We start from the raw sequence: 13,943 nt of genomic DNA on the forward strand, positions 1-13,943 counted from the left end.
GCACCACAGGTCGGTTCAGTCGTCAGATACGCAAGTGCCAGCGTTTGAACCTCCCTTCCACATCCGAACCTTTAGCCTGGGTTAAAGCTCTCGCCCGCAACAAGTTAGATAACAGGTAAGCGTATCGCTCACATGTAGGTAGAATCATAGCAACATAGACACAAACGAACATAGACATCACAATATTGTTTGCTCTTTACGACTTTATGACGACTATTAATAAAAATATTTTATTTTTACTATATAAAAATGAAATATGTTAATGGCAGTTATAGTTGTTAAACAGGCGTAACAGGTGTAACAAATATGTATAAAACACCTTAAAAAAACCTTTTTTTTGATCGATCACCTTCACCTTACGCTCACGGTCTCATCATAAAAGGATTCAAAATTACCATTTTTCGAAATATTTTTTTGATGCCCTGAACTGCAAATAAGTATCTTGGTTGCTGGGTAGATACTAAACTGTATTAAACTTTTACCTTTTGTTACCGCGCGACGAAGCTTAGCATTGCTTCAAGTACATTATTTCATAAATCACACTTCTGTAATTGGGAATCACAAGCTAGACTCTCGTTACTTTCTCGAAATGTAACAGGGCAGAGGTCGCATAATATAAAAGTTAGAATAACAAAAATGAATATTGTCATATCAAACACGGATCGCGGTGGGATAGCAAACACCCGTGTTTTGCAATACCAAACATTAAAGTTAGCATACTAAACACGCAGGTTAACATACCAAACATGGATTTTGACATACTAAACACATAAGTTGGCATACTAAACACAAACTTTTACATACTAAACATGTAAGTTAGCATACTAAACATGAATCTTGACATATTAAACATGTAAACTGACATACTAAACATGTTTTTATAGTGTGGATATCACAAAGTTTTACAAATGACACTCTATATATTACCAAAGATTTGGTACTCAATTCAAAGGTATGGTAAAGTACTGGTTAGAGTATTGTGCATGGCAGTATTTCATAGTAGTAAGACAGAAGTATTTAGAATGCAAATGTATTTTAGTTTGGTTGTAGATGAGAAGACATTGTTGCATGCAAACACTAAAGATGAGCAGAGGTTGATGAGAAAGAGCAACCAGTGACAGCGAGGGGAAGTAAACAGCACGTCGCAGAAATACCAAGCAACAGAGACATCAGCATAAAGAAGGGTGGCCTAATTTGGTGACTGATTCAGAGGTATGGTGAAATACTGGTCAGAGTAATTGCTCAAATATGGTGGCTGAGAGATAAAACTTTGAAAACTGAACTCAAATTTTCAAAATCGTTTTTCACAAAGTTGCTTTCTTGTGATTCCAGATACTAGCAAAGATTATAGAATAAAGAGGATGCGATATGTTGTCATGAAGTTTCACTTCTATATTCAGAGTTTGGTGTAAAACAAGGTAATAAAAACAGATTTTGGCTAAAAAAGTGCCTGAGAGGTGAAACCTTGAAATCTCAACATCAATTTTTAAAATAGTTTTCTCGAACTTGCTTTTTTGCGATGCCCAGGAGCTGGCAAAGATTACAGAAAGAAAAAGAAAATGCAATACATTGTCATGAGATTTTACATGTTTATTTAGAATTGTTTGTAAAACTAGATAAAAGAAACAAATTTTGGCTATAACTAATACCTGTCTTGTTATTCCGTAAATCATAGGTTACAGTCTTGTCATATCGATTGGTATATATTAATGAACTTCTTCTTAACTTAAGGGTTCGGCCACGAAATTTCGAGCAGGACCGAAATGGTTCACTTCGGCTAGAAATGTCTTCAGCCGAACAGTTTACAGCTGACAGCGGCGTCATTTTGCGTCATTTAGTTCGTTTCGGCTCTTGTGTGACCACCCCTTTACCAAGGAACAACTGCCCACTGCCTAACTACGAACATAATATACCTGGCCATAGTGACTAGAGAAGATACAAGCACCGAGAGCACCTACATAGGGCTATGCACAGCCAACTTTAAATCTAGATTTAGAAACCACAAGGCCTCATTCATACACAGTGACAAATTAAACAGCTCAGATTTCAGCAAACACATCTGAAAATTTAAAACGAGTATTGTAGGTTGCTGTTCTGTAGAAACAACAACATAGATTTCTTCATCGACATTTCTTTTATAATATATTTAGAAAGTTATCTATAGGCTAACTGTAACTTCACTCACTCTGTATTTTTTACTCTTGTTTGTTCGGTGGCTGTGGTTACCACGTTTGAAGTATCTCGGATCATTGGTTCTTTGGCCAAAATATAGATTCACCTCTTCACATGATTTGAAAAAAGAAATTTGAAATAACGCGCTTGCCCTAATTTAAGGTCTAGTTTCATGATATGACATAAGTTTTCCTGTGGCACTGTAGGCGGATAATTACAAATTTTTTGTATTAAAAATGGGTTGAAAGCTTGACAATACAACCCTTTGAAAATCATTGATAACAATGCTATGCTTTTTTTATTGCTTTAGGAAGGAGGAGATTCGTAGAAACAGATGTCCCTACAGGACATTCTTAGTTTTGTCACTGGAATTGGCTATGAGCCACTCCTCGGCTGGAGCATGCAGCCAAGGCTAAAATTCCAACATCATCCTGCGTGGTGCTCCACTAGCAGCACATGCGCTAACGTTCTATATTTACTCATGCCATCAGAGCTCTCTGATCCAATATTAAATCAAGAGATGGGATGGGGTGTTCATAAGTTAAGGAATATTATTGTTTTAAAACTGAATACTTTGGCTTAGAGTAGGTGAAAAGACAGTCCACATAGTTTAGCCTCAGAGTCATGTTTCATAAGATAGTAACATACATAATATACGCATACAGAAGAAAAATTGGGGTTGCTCTTTTAAGATACGACCACACATAACGATTTTATCGTTGGTTCTGACCGAAATCACGAAATGAACGAAAAACACAGAATTATTTGGCCGAAATTTACAGAATTGTCAGAGCTGTGCATGCACACCGAAATCGTCAACAAATGCTTTTAATTGGCTAAACAAATTATTAGCCAGCACGATTGTAGCAGCTTTCGCAGTTTATATAGTCCATAACACGACGCTCAAGAAAAATACTAACACAATATGCCATAGTAAATACGATGCAACTGTTACACCTGTTACAAACATGTTTGTAAGGTGTGTCTCCGCCCTGTTTTGTGTGTGTTGCGTTATGTGTCTTGAACTATATAAATTTCGAAAGCTGCTAGAATCGGGCTCGCTAATAGTTTGTTTAGCCAATTAAAAGCAGTTCGTCAACGGTTTCGGTGTGCATGCACAGCTCTGACAATTCTGTGAATTTCAGCCAAGTAAATCTGTGTTGTTCATTCATTTCATGATTTCAGTCAGAACCAACCAAAAAAATTGTTACCTGTAGTCGTACCTTTAGTGTCACAAGCATTGAACTGCTATTAAAAAAACATAAATTTGCAATTTTTTTGTATTGTAGTTTATTAGATTTTTGTGAAGCTATAAATACTTGGGTCATAAGGTTTTTCTAGAATCAAGTGGTACACCAATATATGGCCAGCTTGTCAGTCTAGAGTGTATAATATAATAAGTCTGTGGTTACAAATATCAGGTATGATATTTTTAATACATGCATGTTATTTGAAGACTTTCTGGTTCATTGGCAGTGAGCAACAATTTACCACCACCAAGTATTTCACCATAGTTACTTGTTAGCACGGATTGAACGATACAATATTGAATGCTATATAAGGTCATTATTATTTTATTCGTACGGAATTAATTCCTATCATCCCTGTGAATTTGAACCTCTGATGTTTTCTTGCCAATTCATAACATCGTTGGCCAAGATACTGTACTGCATGACTTATGTCATATTTTACTGCTAATGTCGCTGAGCTTTCTCTATGAATTAGCTACATTGATGAAGTTTTGGTTGGCGAATAGATAATGCCGCCAAATCCATAACCAACCGACGCTTAATCAGAGAAGCAAACGATGAATGAACTAAAATGAACCTAAATGAACTGACAAGACTTTCACTTTGTCAATTCATTGTAGCAAATCATTATATGTTTCTACTAGTAGAATTTCTGCTCCTTAAAAGCATGTAGCAACAGAAAGTATGGATAGCAGAACTGCTGTTACGACTTTTGTGAGCCATTGAAGATAGTGGATGACCATTCCTGCAAGGCGATCGTACAGTTCCTATAACATGAGCAATCAATTTGCTGCTCATTACAGGCTCTCTGGGCTGTAGTCACAGAATTTCAAGAGCATTTCTTTGAATGGGCATGCATGTATGTAAGCAAATGCGTAGATTTAGGCATTGTTGATAAATCCTTTAAAAATCCGAGCATATTTTGGAGTTATCATCTCTCAGTCAAAATCGAATGGGAAGACAACTCTCGTGTCATTTATCCTTTTAGCGAGGCATAATTTGTTAATTGTCAGTGAAGGATTTATATTTTTATAGCACCTAATTTTGAATTGTGTACACTGTTTTCTGAAACAATATGTTCCAAATACACATCCTGAAGTAGATTATCTACATGTAAGGTATACTCACTGCGATCCTGGCTTAGACAGAAGGTAGTCAGCTATACATACTTGTGGACATATTCTCTTATAGCCTGATAGATTGTCAGCCCTTCGCCATCATCAGTCGTCAGTGGAAGCACATTAGTGATCATGTGATTTAAGAAGTGTGGGTCAAGTATGTCGCTTGTGTGCACAAACTAAAAAACAGCATCTGTAGGAGGATGAGCTGGTGATGTAAATTGACTCGCTGCTATAATCTGGTTTGAGCTTTTGTCCCTTTTGGTACGTATAGCATGACTGTTATGGGAGTTGGCAAAAATTTTTAAGGCTTCATTCATTCTAGGTATAAATGTGTAATGCAAAGCAAATCTGTCCTTTTTACATGTTACATCCAACAGGCCATCATTCTCAAGGCTGTGGAAGATATTGGCAAACTTATCACAAATGTTGCGATTTATATTCCTTTTGAATTTCTCAACACGTTGGTTATGTACCGATGCTCCAAGTAATACTGGTGGGCCACTATTACAACCAACTTTCTCCATAATCTGCCATAATAACACATTCTCTGTCCCATAGTCTGTCCTAATCCTTGTTGGGAGAATCCCATAGAGATTCTCTGTTCCATAGTCTGTCCTAACCCTTGTTGGGAGAATCCCATAAAGATTTGCTGCTTTATTTATTAAGCAGCTCAATAATTGTTTGAGATGTATTATCAATGTTGGCTTGTAGATAAATACATGTTCCTGAATACCCATCTACAGCCGCGTGTATGTATATGCCCCATCTCACCAGTTGTTGGTTCCCATTAATGTGCCACATAAAGATGTGGGTTAGGTACAATGTACAAACGCCTTCTGATGCGTCTGTGAAACTGCTGCCACCTCTGGTCAAGTCTTTAGAAGTCTACTCTTCTTATAAATTCTCGGACGCAGCGGCGCTGAATTTTATAGCCTTCAAATCGAAAATATCTACAAAGCATACGCTTGCCAATTCCTGTTAAGGTACTTAGCGCTTTCATGGTTATTTCATCTACATCATCATTCATGAGATTACCTACAACCAGAATTACCATGATTGACCGAATCAAATCACATTCTCCCAGTAAGATCATCCACTTATTACAGATAGCATTTTGCTCACTGGAATTCATGGCTTCACACCATAATATTTAACTTTTATTACAAAACAACTAGCTACATCTGTGTCAACAGTCTCAAATTTCAATGTTGATGAACCTACCATGTTACTAAACCATCAAGTTGATAATCGGTAATAGTTCTATTTAAAGTGCGTCGACTAATGTTGAAGAAGGCTGCAATATCTAACTTTGATGCTCCAGTCAGAAGCTGTTGCTCCAGAGATTCATAGTCAAAATCTATACAATGCTTCATCACTCATCTAGTATTGAAGCTCTTAGTTATCTGTAGTAGAAACAAAAAATTATTCACCACAAGTAATCATATGACAGAATACTTTTATTTCAAGACCAATGTATAGCGCTGAGGAGAAGAATACCAAAAGTGAGCAAAGCTAACTGAGTGAAACTATGGACATTGTATGTTGCATGCAACGATCTCCAAATCTAAAGCACATTCACATGCAATTTAACTATTAATATTTGTAGCGTCTTACCTTGAGTGCACAGCAGCTCTCTCAACAGGCCGTAGTAAGAGAAGCACCACAGGTCGGTTCAGTCGTCAGATACGCAAGTGCCAGCATTTGAACCTTCCTTCCATATCTGAACCTTTAGCCTGGGTTAAAGCCCTTGCACACAACAAGTTAGATAACAGGTAAGCGTATTGCTCACATGTAGGTGAAAACATAGCAACATAGACACAAACGAACATAGACATCACAATATTGTTTGCTCTTTACGACTTTATGACGACTATTAATAAAAATATTTTATTTTTACTAAATAAAAATGAAATATGTTAATGGCGGTTATAGTTGTTAAACAGACGCAACAGGTGTAACAAATATGTATAAAACACATTCAAATAAAAAACCTTTTTTTAATCGATCACCTTCACCTTACGCTCACGGTCTCATCATAAAAGGATCCAAAATTACCATTTTTCGAAATATTTTTTGATGTCCTGAACTGCAAATAAGTATCTTGGTTGCTGGGTGGATTCTAAACTGTATTAAACTTTTACCTTTTGTTACCACACGATGAAGCTTAGCGTTGTTTCAAGTACATTATTTCAAAAATTGCACTCCACAAATTGGGGACCACAAGCTAGACTCTCGTTACTTTCTCAAAATGTAACAGGGCGGAGGTCGCATAATATAAAAGTTAGAATACCAAAAATGAATATTGGCATATCAAACACGGATCGTGGTGAGATAGCAAACATGCGTGTTTCACAGTACCAAACATGAAAGTTAGCATACTAAACATGCAGGTTAACATACCAAACATGGATCTTGACATATAAAACATTTAAACTGTCATACTAACCATGAATTTTGACATGCTAAACACGTAAGTTGACATACTAAACACAAATATTTACAAACTAAACATGTAAGTTAGCATACTAAACATGCAGGTTAACATACCAAACATGAATCTTGACATATAAAACATTTAAACTGTCATACTAACCATGAATTTTGACATGCTAAACACGTGAGTTGACATACTAAACACAAATCTTTACAAACTAAACATGTAAGTTAGCATACTAAACAAGAATTTTGACATATTAAACATGTAAACTGACATACTAAACTTTTTTTTATAGTGTGGATATCACAAAATTTTACAATAGGCTCTCCATATATTACCAAAGATTTGGTACTCAATTCAAAGGTATGGTGAAGTACTGGTTAGAGTATTATACATGGCAGTATTTCATAGTAGTAAGACAGAAGTATGTAGAATGCAAATGTATTTCGTTTGGTTCTAGATGAGAAGACATAGTTGCATGCAAAAACAAAGATGAGCAGAGGTTGATGAGAAAGAGCAACCAGTGACAGCGAGGGGAAGTAAACAGCACGTTGCGGAACTACCAAGCAACAGAGACATCAGCACAAAGAAGAGTGGCCTAATTTGGTGACTAATTCAGAGGTATGGTGAAATACTGGTCAGAGTAATTGCCCAAAATTGGTGGCTGGAAGATAAAACGTTGAAAACATGTCAAATTTTCAAAATCGTTTTTCACAAAGTTGCTTTTTTGTGACTCCAGGTGCTAGCAAAGATTATAGAAAAAAGAGGATGCAATATGTTGTCATGAAGTTTCACTTCTATTTTCAGATTTTGGTGTAGAACAAGTTAATAAAAACAGATTTTGGCTAAAAAAGTGCCTGAGAGGTGAAACTTTGAAAACTCAAAATCAATTTTCAAAATAGTTTTCTCGAACTTGCTTTTTTTGCAATTTCTAGGAGCTGGCAAAGATTACAGAAAGAAGAAAATGCAACATATTTTATGAGACTTTACTTGTATATTCAGAATTGTTTGTAAAACTAGATAAAAGTAACAAATTTTGGCTATAACCAGTACCTGCCTTGTTATTCCGTAAATCATAGGTTACAGTCTTGTTATATCGATTGGTATATATTAATGAACTCAAAAAGTTTTTGTAATTAATATCACAGTTCTGCTTCTATCATTTCTAAAAGCATATTCTGAGCTTCAATTTAACACCAAGAACAAGCATTATAGTGCAGCAGCTGGTTCACAAAAACGAACTTTGTGAAACTCTAAAAGATTTATAAATGGCCATATCTAAAAAACTGCTGCATCAAACACAAGGACTTTTTGTGGTTAAGAAATACTTATCTTTCAAACAGTGTGCGAAATTCTAGCTCTTTATGATCGTTTTGAGCCAAAATAAGTTTCATCCTGGATGAGTACCCAGGGGTCTCAGCTACTTGGATTTAATCCGAATTGGTCGGATTTGAAGTTCAAAAGCAGTCACTCGGGTGGATTTTGTCCAATAAAGGTTTATGCTCGGATTCCTTGTAATCTGCTAGGATTTTTCAACCACTTACTCGGATTTTCTTGTTTACATTTCTTATCAGCTTAATCCCTGTGTTAAAAGAGATAGAAATTCATTAAAAATTTTATTTAAAGAAGTTTAATTAATTAGCAAGACGTCTTTGTCTTTGACAAAGAAAGAGAAATGATTATTTGAATCGCTAAATTTTATAACCTAACTTCTGTAACCGATAAAGGGTGAATCATGAAGGTTTAATCATAATATACCCGTATGATACGAATGTGGGTAACTCGTTGTTGAATCGATCGTTATATATAGTAATAATCACACATTTCCAATGAAATCTTACGTCTTTGGCATTTGCTAAATGCTCATTTTTTGTGATCGCAAGCTAAAGCTAGTCTGAGAAATACATGCAGCAGAATTAATGCTCAACGTAAGATGAAATCTATCATGCGTAACATGCATGTTATCTACAAAGCAACTTAGTGTGCAGAAAAATGGCTGCTGCTTCTCCCTTAGCGGTCAGCAGCGATAGTGAAGAAGGGGTTGTTGTTGAGGCTGCCCCACCATCTAAAAAACCTAAGAAGCTTGCTGGCAGCAAAGCATCTGCCAATTTACTTGCTGAGCTCAATGAAAGTTGTCCAAACACGTTTAAAAAGCACTCTGAATATGAACTGTGTTGTTTGGAATGCCGATCAGTTATTAACATTCGAAGAGGGGGAGCCAAAGATGCTAGGAAACATACCAATACCACCAAACATATCAAGGCGGTGGAACGAAATAAAAAGCAGAGTTCTTTGGATATGTATGGCTTGAAAAACAAAGAAGATAACAATGTAATAGAATCCGAGGTCATTCTAATTCAGATGCTTACCATGAAGAATGTCAGCTTTGTTGCTTGTGCTGAGGTTGCTAGGTAGGTACAACATAGTTTAACTGAGAGTAGTTAGTAAGCACTCTTACATGACAGTGATTCTTTCCTCACGAGTTGTATATAGTCTAGGTAGCTTATTATTTTTCATAATATATTTTCTTTTTCACTTGTAGTATTGATGGAATATTATTCTAACAATAATAGACTACATACTGTACATTGTTATACATTTTACAGGGGATTAAAATCTGTATGCTCTGACAGCAAGATAGCCTAGTCAATGATGTGTGGAGCTACTAAAGTGGCACAAATCACAAAGTGCATTGGAAATGATTATAATACTCAGGTCATTGCAGAGCTGAAGCTTAAGCCTTTTACTATTATGATCGACGAAAGCAACGATTCTAGTGAAAAGGTATTAGCAATTCTGGCATCCTTATATGATGAACCTACCAAGACAAATTCCACAAGGTTTGTTCAGCTGGTCAAATGCTCAGATGCCTCTGCTAATGGCATATTCAAGCTCGTGGACTCATTCTTCAAAACTCATGGTGTGATAATATGGACTAATGTTGTTGCCTTCCAGAGCGACAATTGCAATGTGATGAAAGGCAAACACAAAGTTGTGATAAGACTCATTAGAGACCAAAATCCAAATGTGGTAGACACGGGTTGTATTTGTCATCTCTGCAATCTCTGTGTTAAAAAGGCCAGTCAAGCTCTACCATTTTCCGTAGACGACCTTTTGGTAGATATTCATTACCACTTTGACAACAGCATGCCCAGAACAGAAGAGCTGAAAAGCTATTTTGCAGCATACCCAGATTTTGGGTATAAGAGGATGCTAAAGCATTGTTCTACTCGCTGGTTGTCAATAAGGCCCTGTCTAGAACGGCTGCTGGTATTCTATGAACCCATAATGAAGTACTTCATAGATTGTAAGGAGGCTGAGAAGCGAGGAAAGGCAAAGAATATAAAAGAGATCCTCACTGACCCGGTGACAAAGCCACTGCTGTTCTTTTTGAGTGATACGCTGAAAACTGTTGACAAGTACAATGTACTCTTCCAGAATGAGCAGTTTATACTTGATAGAGGTTATGAGGCAACCCTGTCTCTGATCAAGGACTTACTGGGTTGCATTCTCCCTCCAGAAAAGATTCGACCGTATCTGCGACATGATCTCTCCCAGATTGATTTGAGTAGTTTCCTAGAACCATCAGAGTTTGCCATCAGTACTGATTGTAGGATAGAATTGGAACGCATCTATGATGAAAACACCGAGACCGAACACAAGGTACTAAATTACTGCAAGGATTGGATACTTGCATTTTTTACCAAGCTCCGAACCACCTTTCCAGTTGACCTACTAAAAGCCTTCAGTGTCCTCAACCCACAAACCATTTCTGAGAATCGCAATGTCATTAAACTATTTATTGATCTGTGTAAGCTGATAGGAGCACCAGTGCCAGAAGACCTTAAAACACAGCTGAGGATGATGCTTTGTGATGAGTTTGACACAGCCAAGGATTGTATACCGTTCTGGATTCACATGGCAGAGAAGTATCCAGCTGTGCAGTTAGCCATGAGCTATATTCTAGCTTTTCCCAATAGCAACGCAGGTACTGAAAGGCTATTTAGTCTATTAAAGGCTGTACACACACCAGTATGCAATAGTCTTGCTATAGAGACATTAAATGCGATCCTACAAATGAAGGTCAACAAACGATCTCCAGCCACGGAAATTGACAATAAAGATGAATTGTTGAGACGTTGCAAAAAAGCTACAATGGACTATAACAGATTGCACAGTTCCTAAATTTCTTTGCCTGTATAGCGATTGTTCTTATTGTTCATACGTCATTAAGTGCTACATCCCACTCACTTTCTGTTCTTCATCAAGTTGAAAGCTCTCATACCAATAAAGCTTTTGAACTCAGGTAAGAAGTTCCTTACCAAAGAAATGTGAAGTATTTGCTTGGATTTTTTTCTGGACAGGTTGAGACCCCTGGTACCAAGGAAAACATACAAGGAAAACACTCAGCATATGTGAAATAGCCAGTGACTATGGGCTATTTTCTATCACTGAGCAAACCAAGCTGCTGATAGGCTGGCTGCTTGTTCTGCGCATCATGAGGCAATTCCTTCTATAACTAAGCGCTTGAAGAGTTCTGTCTAAGTAGCTAGTAGAGCGTGTTGGAGTTGTCTACAATGAATCTTCTTTTGAAAAAGTTCTGTATCGCTGTAGTATTCTTCATCTGCCTTGCTGTTATATTACATAGACATACTAACAACTACATGTATAAGAATTTAGTAAAGAACCATCAACAGCAAGAAAGTGAAGTATTCTCTACACAGAGTACAACTGGAGTCATGAGCCAGAGGAATGCAATGGAAACACAGTCAGAGAGCTCTGAAGAAATAGCGAGGGCAGAGCAGATGAAGCTAATACTGAGTATAGATCGGAGTGGATTATTGCTGAGTGAGATGTTGAACTTTGAAGATTGTCAATATTCAAACTGTGTATTCAGACACAGTTTGAATAACATCAGTTATGCACTGCAAGCTGATGTCCTCATCTTTGGCCCTAATTATGAGCAGATAACTCTGCAAGTTCCAGCTACAGTGCGTCAGCGACAACTCTGGTTTGTTTTCAGCATGGAATCACCAGCCTTCTCACACAACAGATTCAACAAAGTCATCAACTCATTTAATGGAAGCATGACCTATTCACCAGATTCTATTCCTGCCCACTTTCCTTATGGTTTTATGAAACAAAAAGTTGAGAATACCGTAGAGGATGTTGTTGACTACGCTAAACATAAGACAAAAGGGGCGTATGCTTACGTCTCCAACTGTCACTCTCATCAGTATAATAGACTAGAGACTATGAGACATCTTTTAACATATGTTAATGGAGACATATTCGGAAACTGCACCAAACAGCAGTCATGTCCAAGAAAAGGTGATGATATTACATGTGAAGCAAAAGTGCACTCGCAATACCGGTTTTACTTAGCGTTTGAAAACTCTTTATGCAAAGATTACATAACAGAAAAGTTTTGGAAGACTTTAGAAAACAAAGGTTATTTTATTCCTGTAGCTCTCGGTGGTTTATCAATTGAAGAGTATACCGATATTGCACCTCCCAATTCATTTATTCACGCCTACAACTTCTCATCAATGGAGGCTTTAGGGAAATACCTCCAACATCTAATGAATGATGATGCTGCCTATAACAGGTACCATGAGTGGCGCCACAACTACACAGTAACCAGAGAAACCAACAAGAAGTCTGTTTGTAGCCTTTGTGAAAGTATCAACCACCCAGAGTCACTTCAGGCTGCCCAGAGTCACCTCTTTGCAGATGAGTGGAACAACCAGAGCAACTGTAGGAACTTGTCAAACAGGAATGTGTGATTTATTTAGCATTTGTTTATAACATTAGTTTAGATGACATTTCATAAAATTTCAATAGATGCAACCAGATTCATTAAAATAGGGCTTATAGAAAGAGGCTTTATAGGCCAATAGAGGCTTTGCTCCATGAAGTATATGGCCTTCTTTGTTACATATTTCTGGCCAAAAAATCAAAATTATCGAAGCCAAGAGATCAGGTTTAGCCATAGACCTAATAACTATACTAGACTGGGCAATCCAATGCATCACGGCTCAGCATTGTGTCCTACTTAAATAGCCACATTCTTCGCGACGTAACGTCAACGCTTTGTTCACTTGCAGCTGGTCAGGCAAGCGAGTCATCATTGTTTACATTGAAAGAATGACAGAGACAGCTTTGTTGCTACACGTAATTTGACATAACTACTTTAATGTATTCATTTATACGTTAATTATCATTAGAAGTGCACAGGGAGCTTCTTGACTGTTTGCTGTGCTAGACTAGACTAATTTATTTCACTGAAAGATTTTGTCACAAACACGTCAGCATTGAATCAGACGACACACAATAAGATAAACAATATTATAGATTGCCACACTGAAAGCATAACAAGGAAACATTTCTGCACTAGCTTGTAAAAACTGTTGATTCACATAATGTGTTGCATCAGCTGACATACAGGTGTGATGATCATGAATAATCAGAGAATACAAACATTGGTACATTACAACTACTAAAGTACACAAGATATTGGTTTAAAATTTCAGATGCAAAGCTTATACACTATGCATTTCCTACCCTGCAAATTTGTAAACATAAAGTTGAATATTTCATATGTAAAGTGCCAGTAAAAATGTATAGTGATCTATTCAGAAAATATTGCAAAATTATCAATGTTGCCCTGTGCTATGGGCTAACATGTCAGATAGCTAGGTATTGAAACTGATTTCAAATGCATACACACTGGTAAATGGTACACTGATCGCAGTCTGCCATGAATATAAATGTTGGGTCTTAGGTGTTATGCAAACAGCCAAACAGCATCAGAAAATAGGTTTATGTTCACTTAGTTGCTTTGTTCACTTTGCCTAGTCCAGGCCATAGTTTTAAGTGGGAAGCTATGGAGAGTGGAGCAACTACAAGCACTGGAAATGATTCGAAGGTAAATTTTACTCCAATTATTTTCAAGTGTGGTTG

The 13,943-nt window shown here is 36.9% G+C and overlaps 2 protein-coding genes across 2 annotated transcripts; both read left to right on the forward strand.

Annotated features, from left to right (window-relative positions):
• Positions 1 to 9,632: 9,632 nt before the first annotated feature.
• On the forward strand, positions 9,633 to 11,165 carry LOC137387947 (uncharacterized). The gene has a single exon (XM_068074464.1). The coding sequence runs from the start codon at positions 9,633 to 9,635 to the stop codon at positions 11,163 to 11,165; it is 1,533 nt and encodes a 510-aa protein (XP_067930565.1).
• Positions 11,166 to 11,557: 392 nt separating this feature from the next.
• LOC137387948 (glycoprotein 3-alpha-L-fucosyltransferase A-like) lies at positions 11,558 to 12,766 on the forward strand. The gene has a single exon (XM_068074465.1). It carries the CDS (start codon positions 11,558 to 11,560, stop codon positions 12,764 to 12,766), a length of 1,209 nt encoding a protein of 402 aa, XP_067930566.1.
• Positions 12,767 to 13,943: the final 1,177 nt, after the last annotated feature.

Source organism: Watersipora subatra, chromosome 2 (genome assembly GCF_963576615.1).
Source record: "Watersipora subatra chromosome 2, tzWatSuba1.1, whole genome shotgun sequence".
Taxonomy (NCBI): Eukaryota; Metazoa; Bryozoa; class Gymnolaemata; order Cheilostomatida; family Watersiporidae; genus Watersipora; species Watersipora subatra.

What these genes read in the sequence shown, in the direction of transcription:
- LOC137387947 (XM_068074464.1), top strand. Translation starts at nt 9,633, where the DNA reads ATGTGTGGAGCTACTAAAGTGGCACAAATCACAAAGTGCATTGGAAAT.
- LOC137387948 (XM_068074465.1), top strand. Translation starts at nt 11,558, where the DNA reads ATGAATCTTCTTTTGAAAAAGTTCTGTATCGCTGTAGTATTCTTCATC.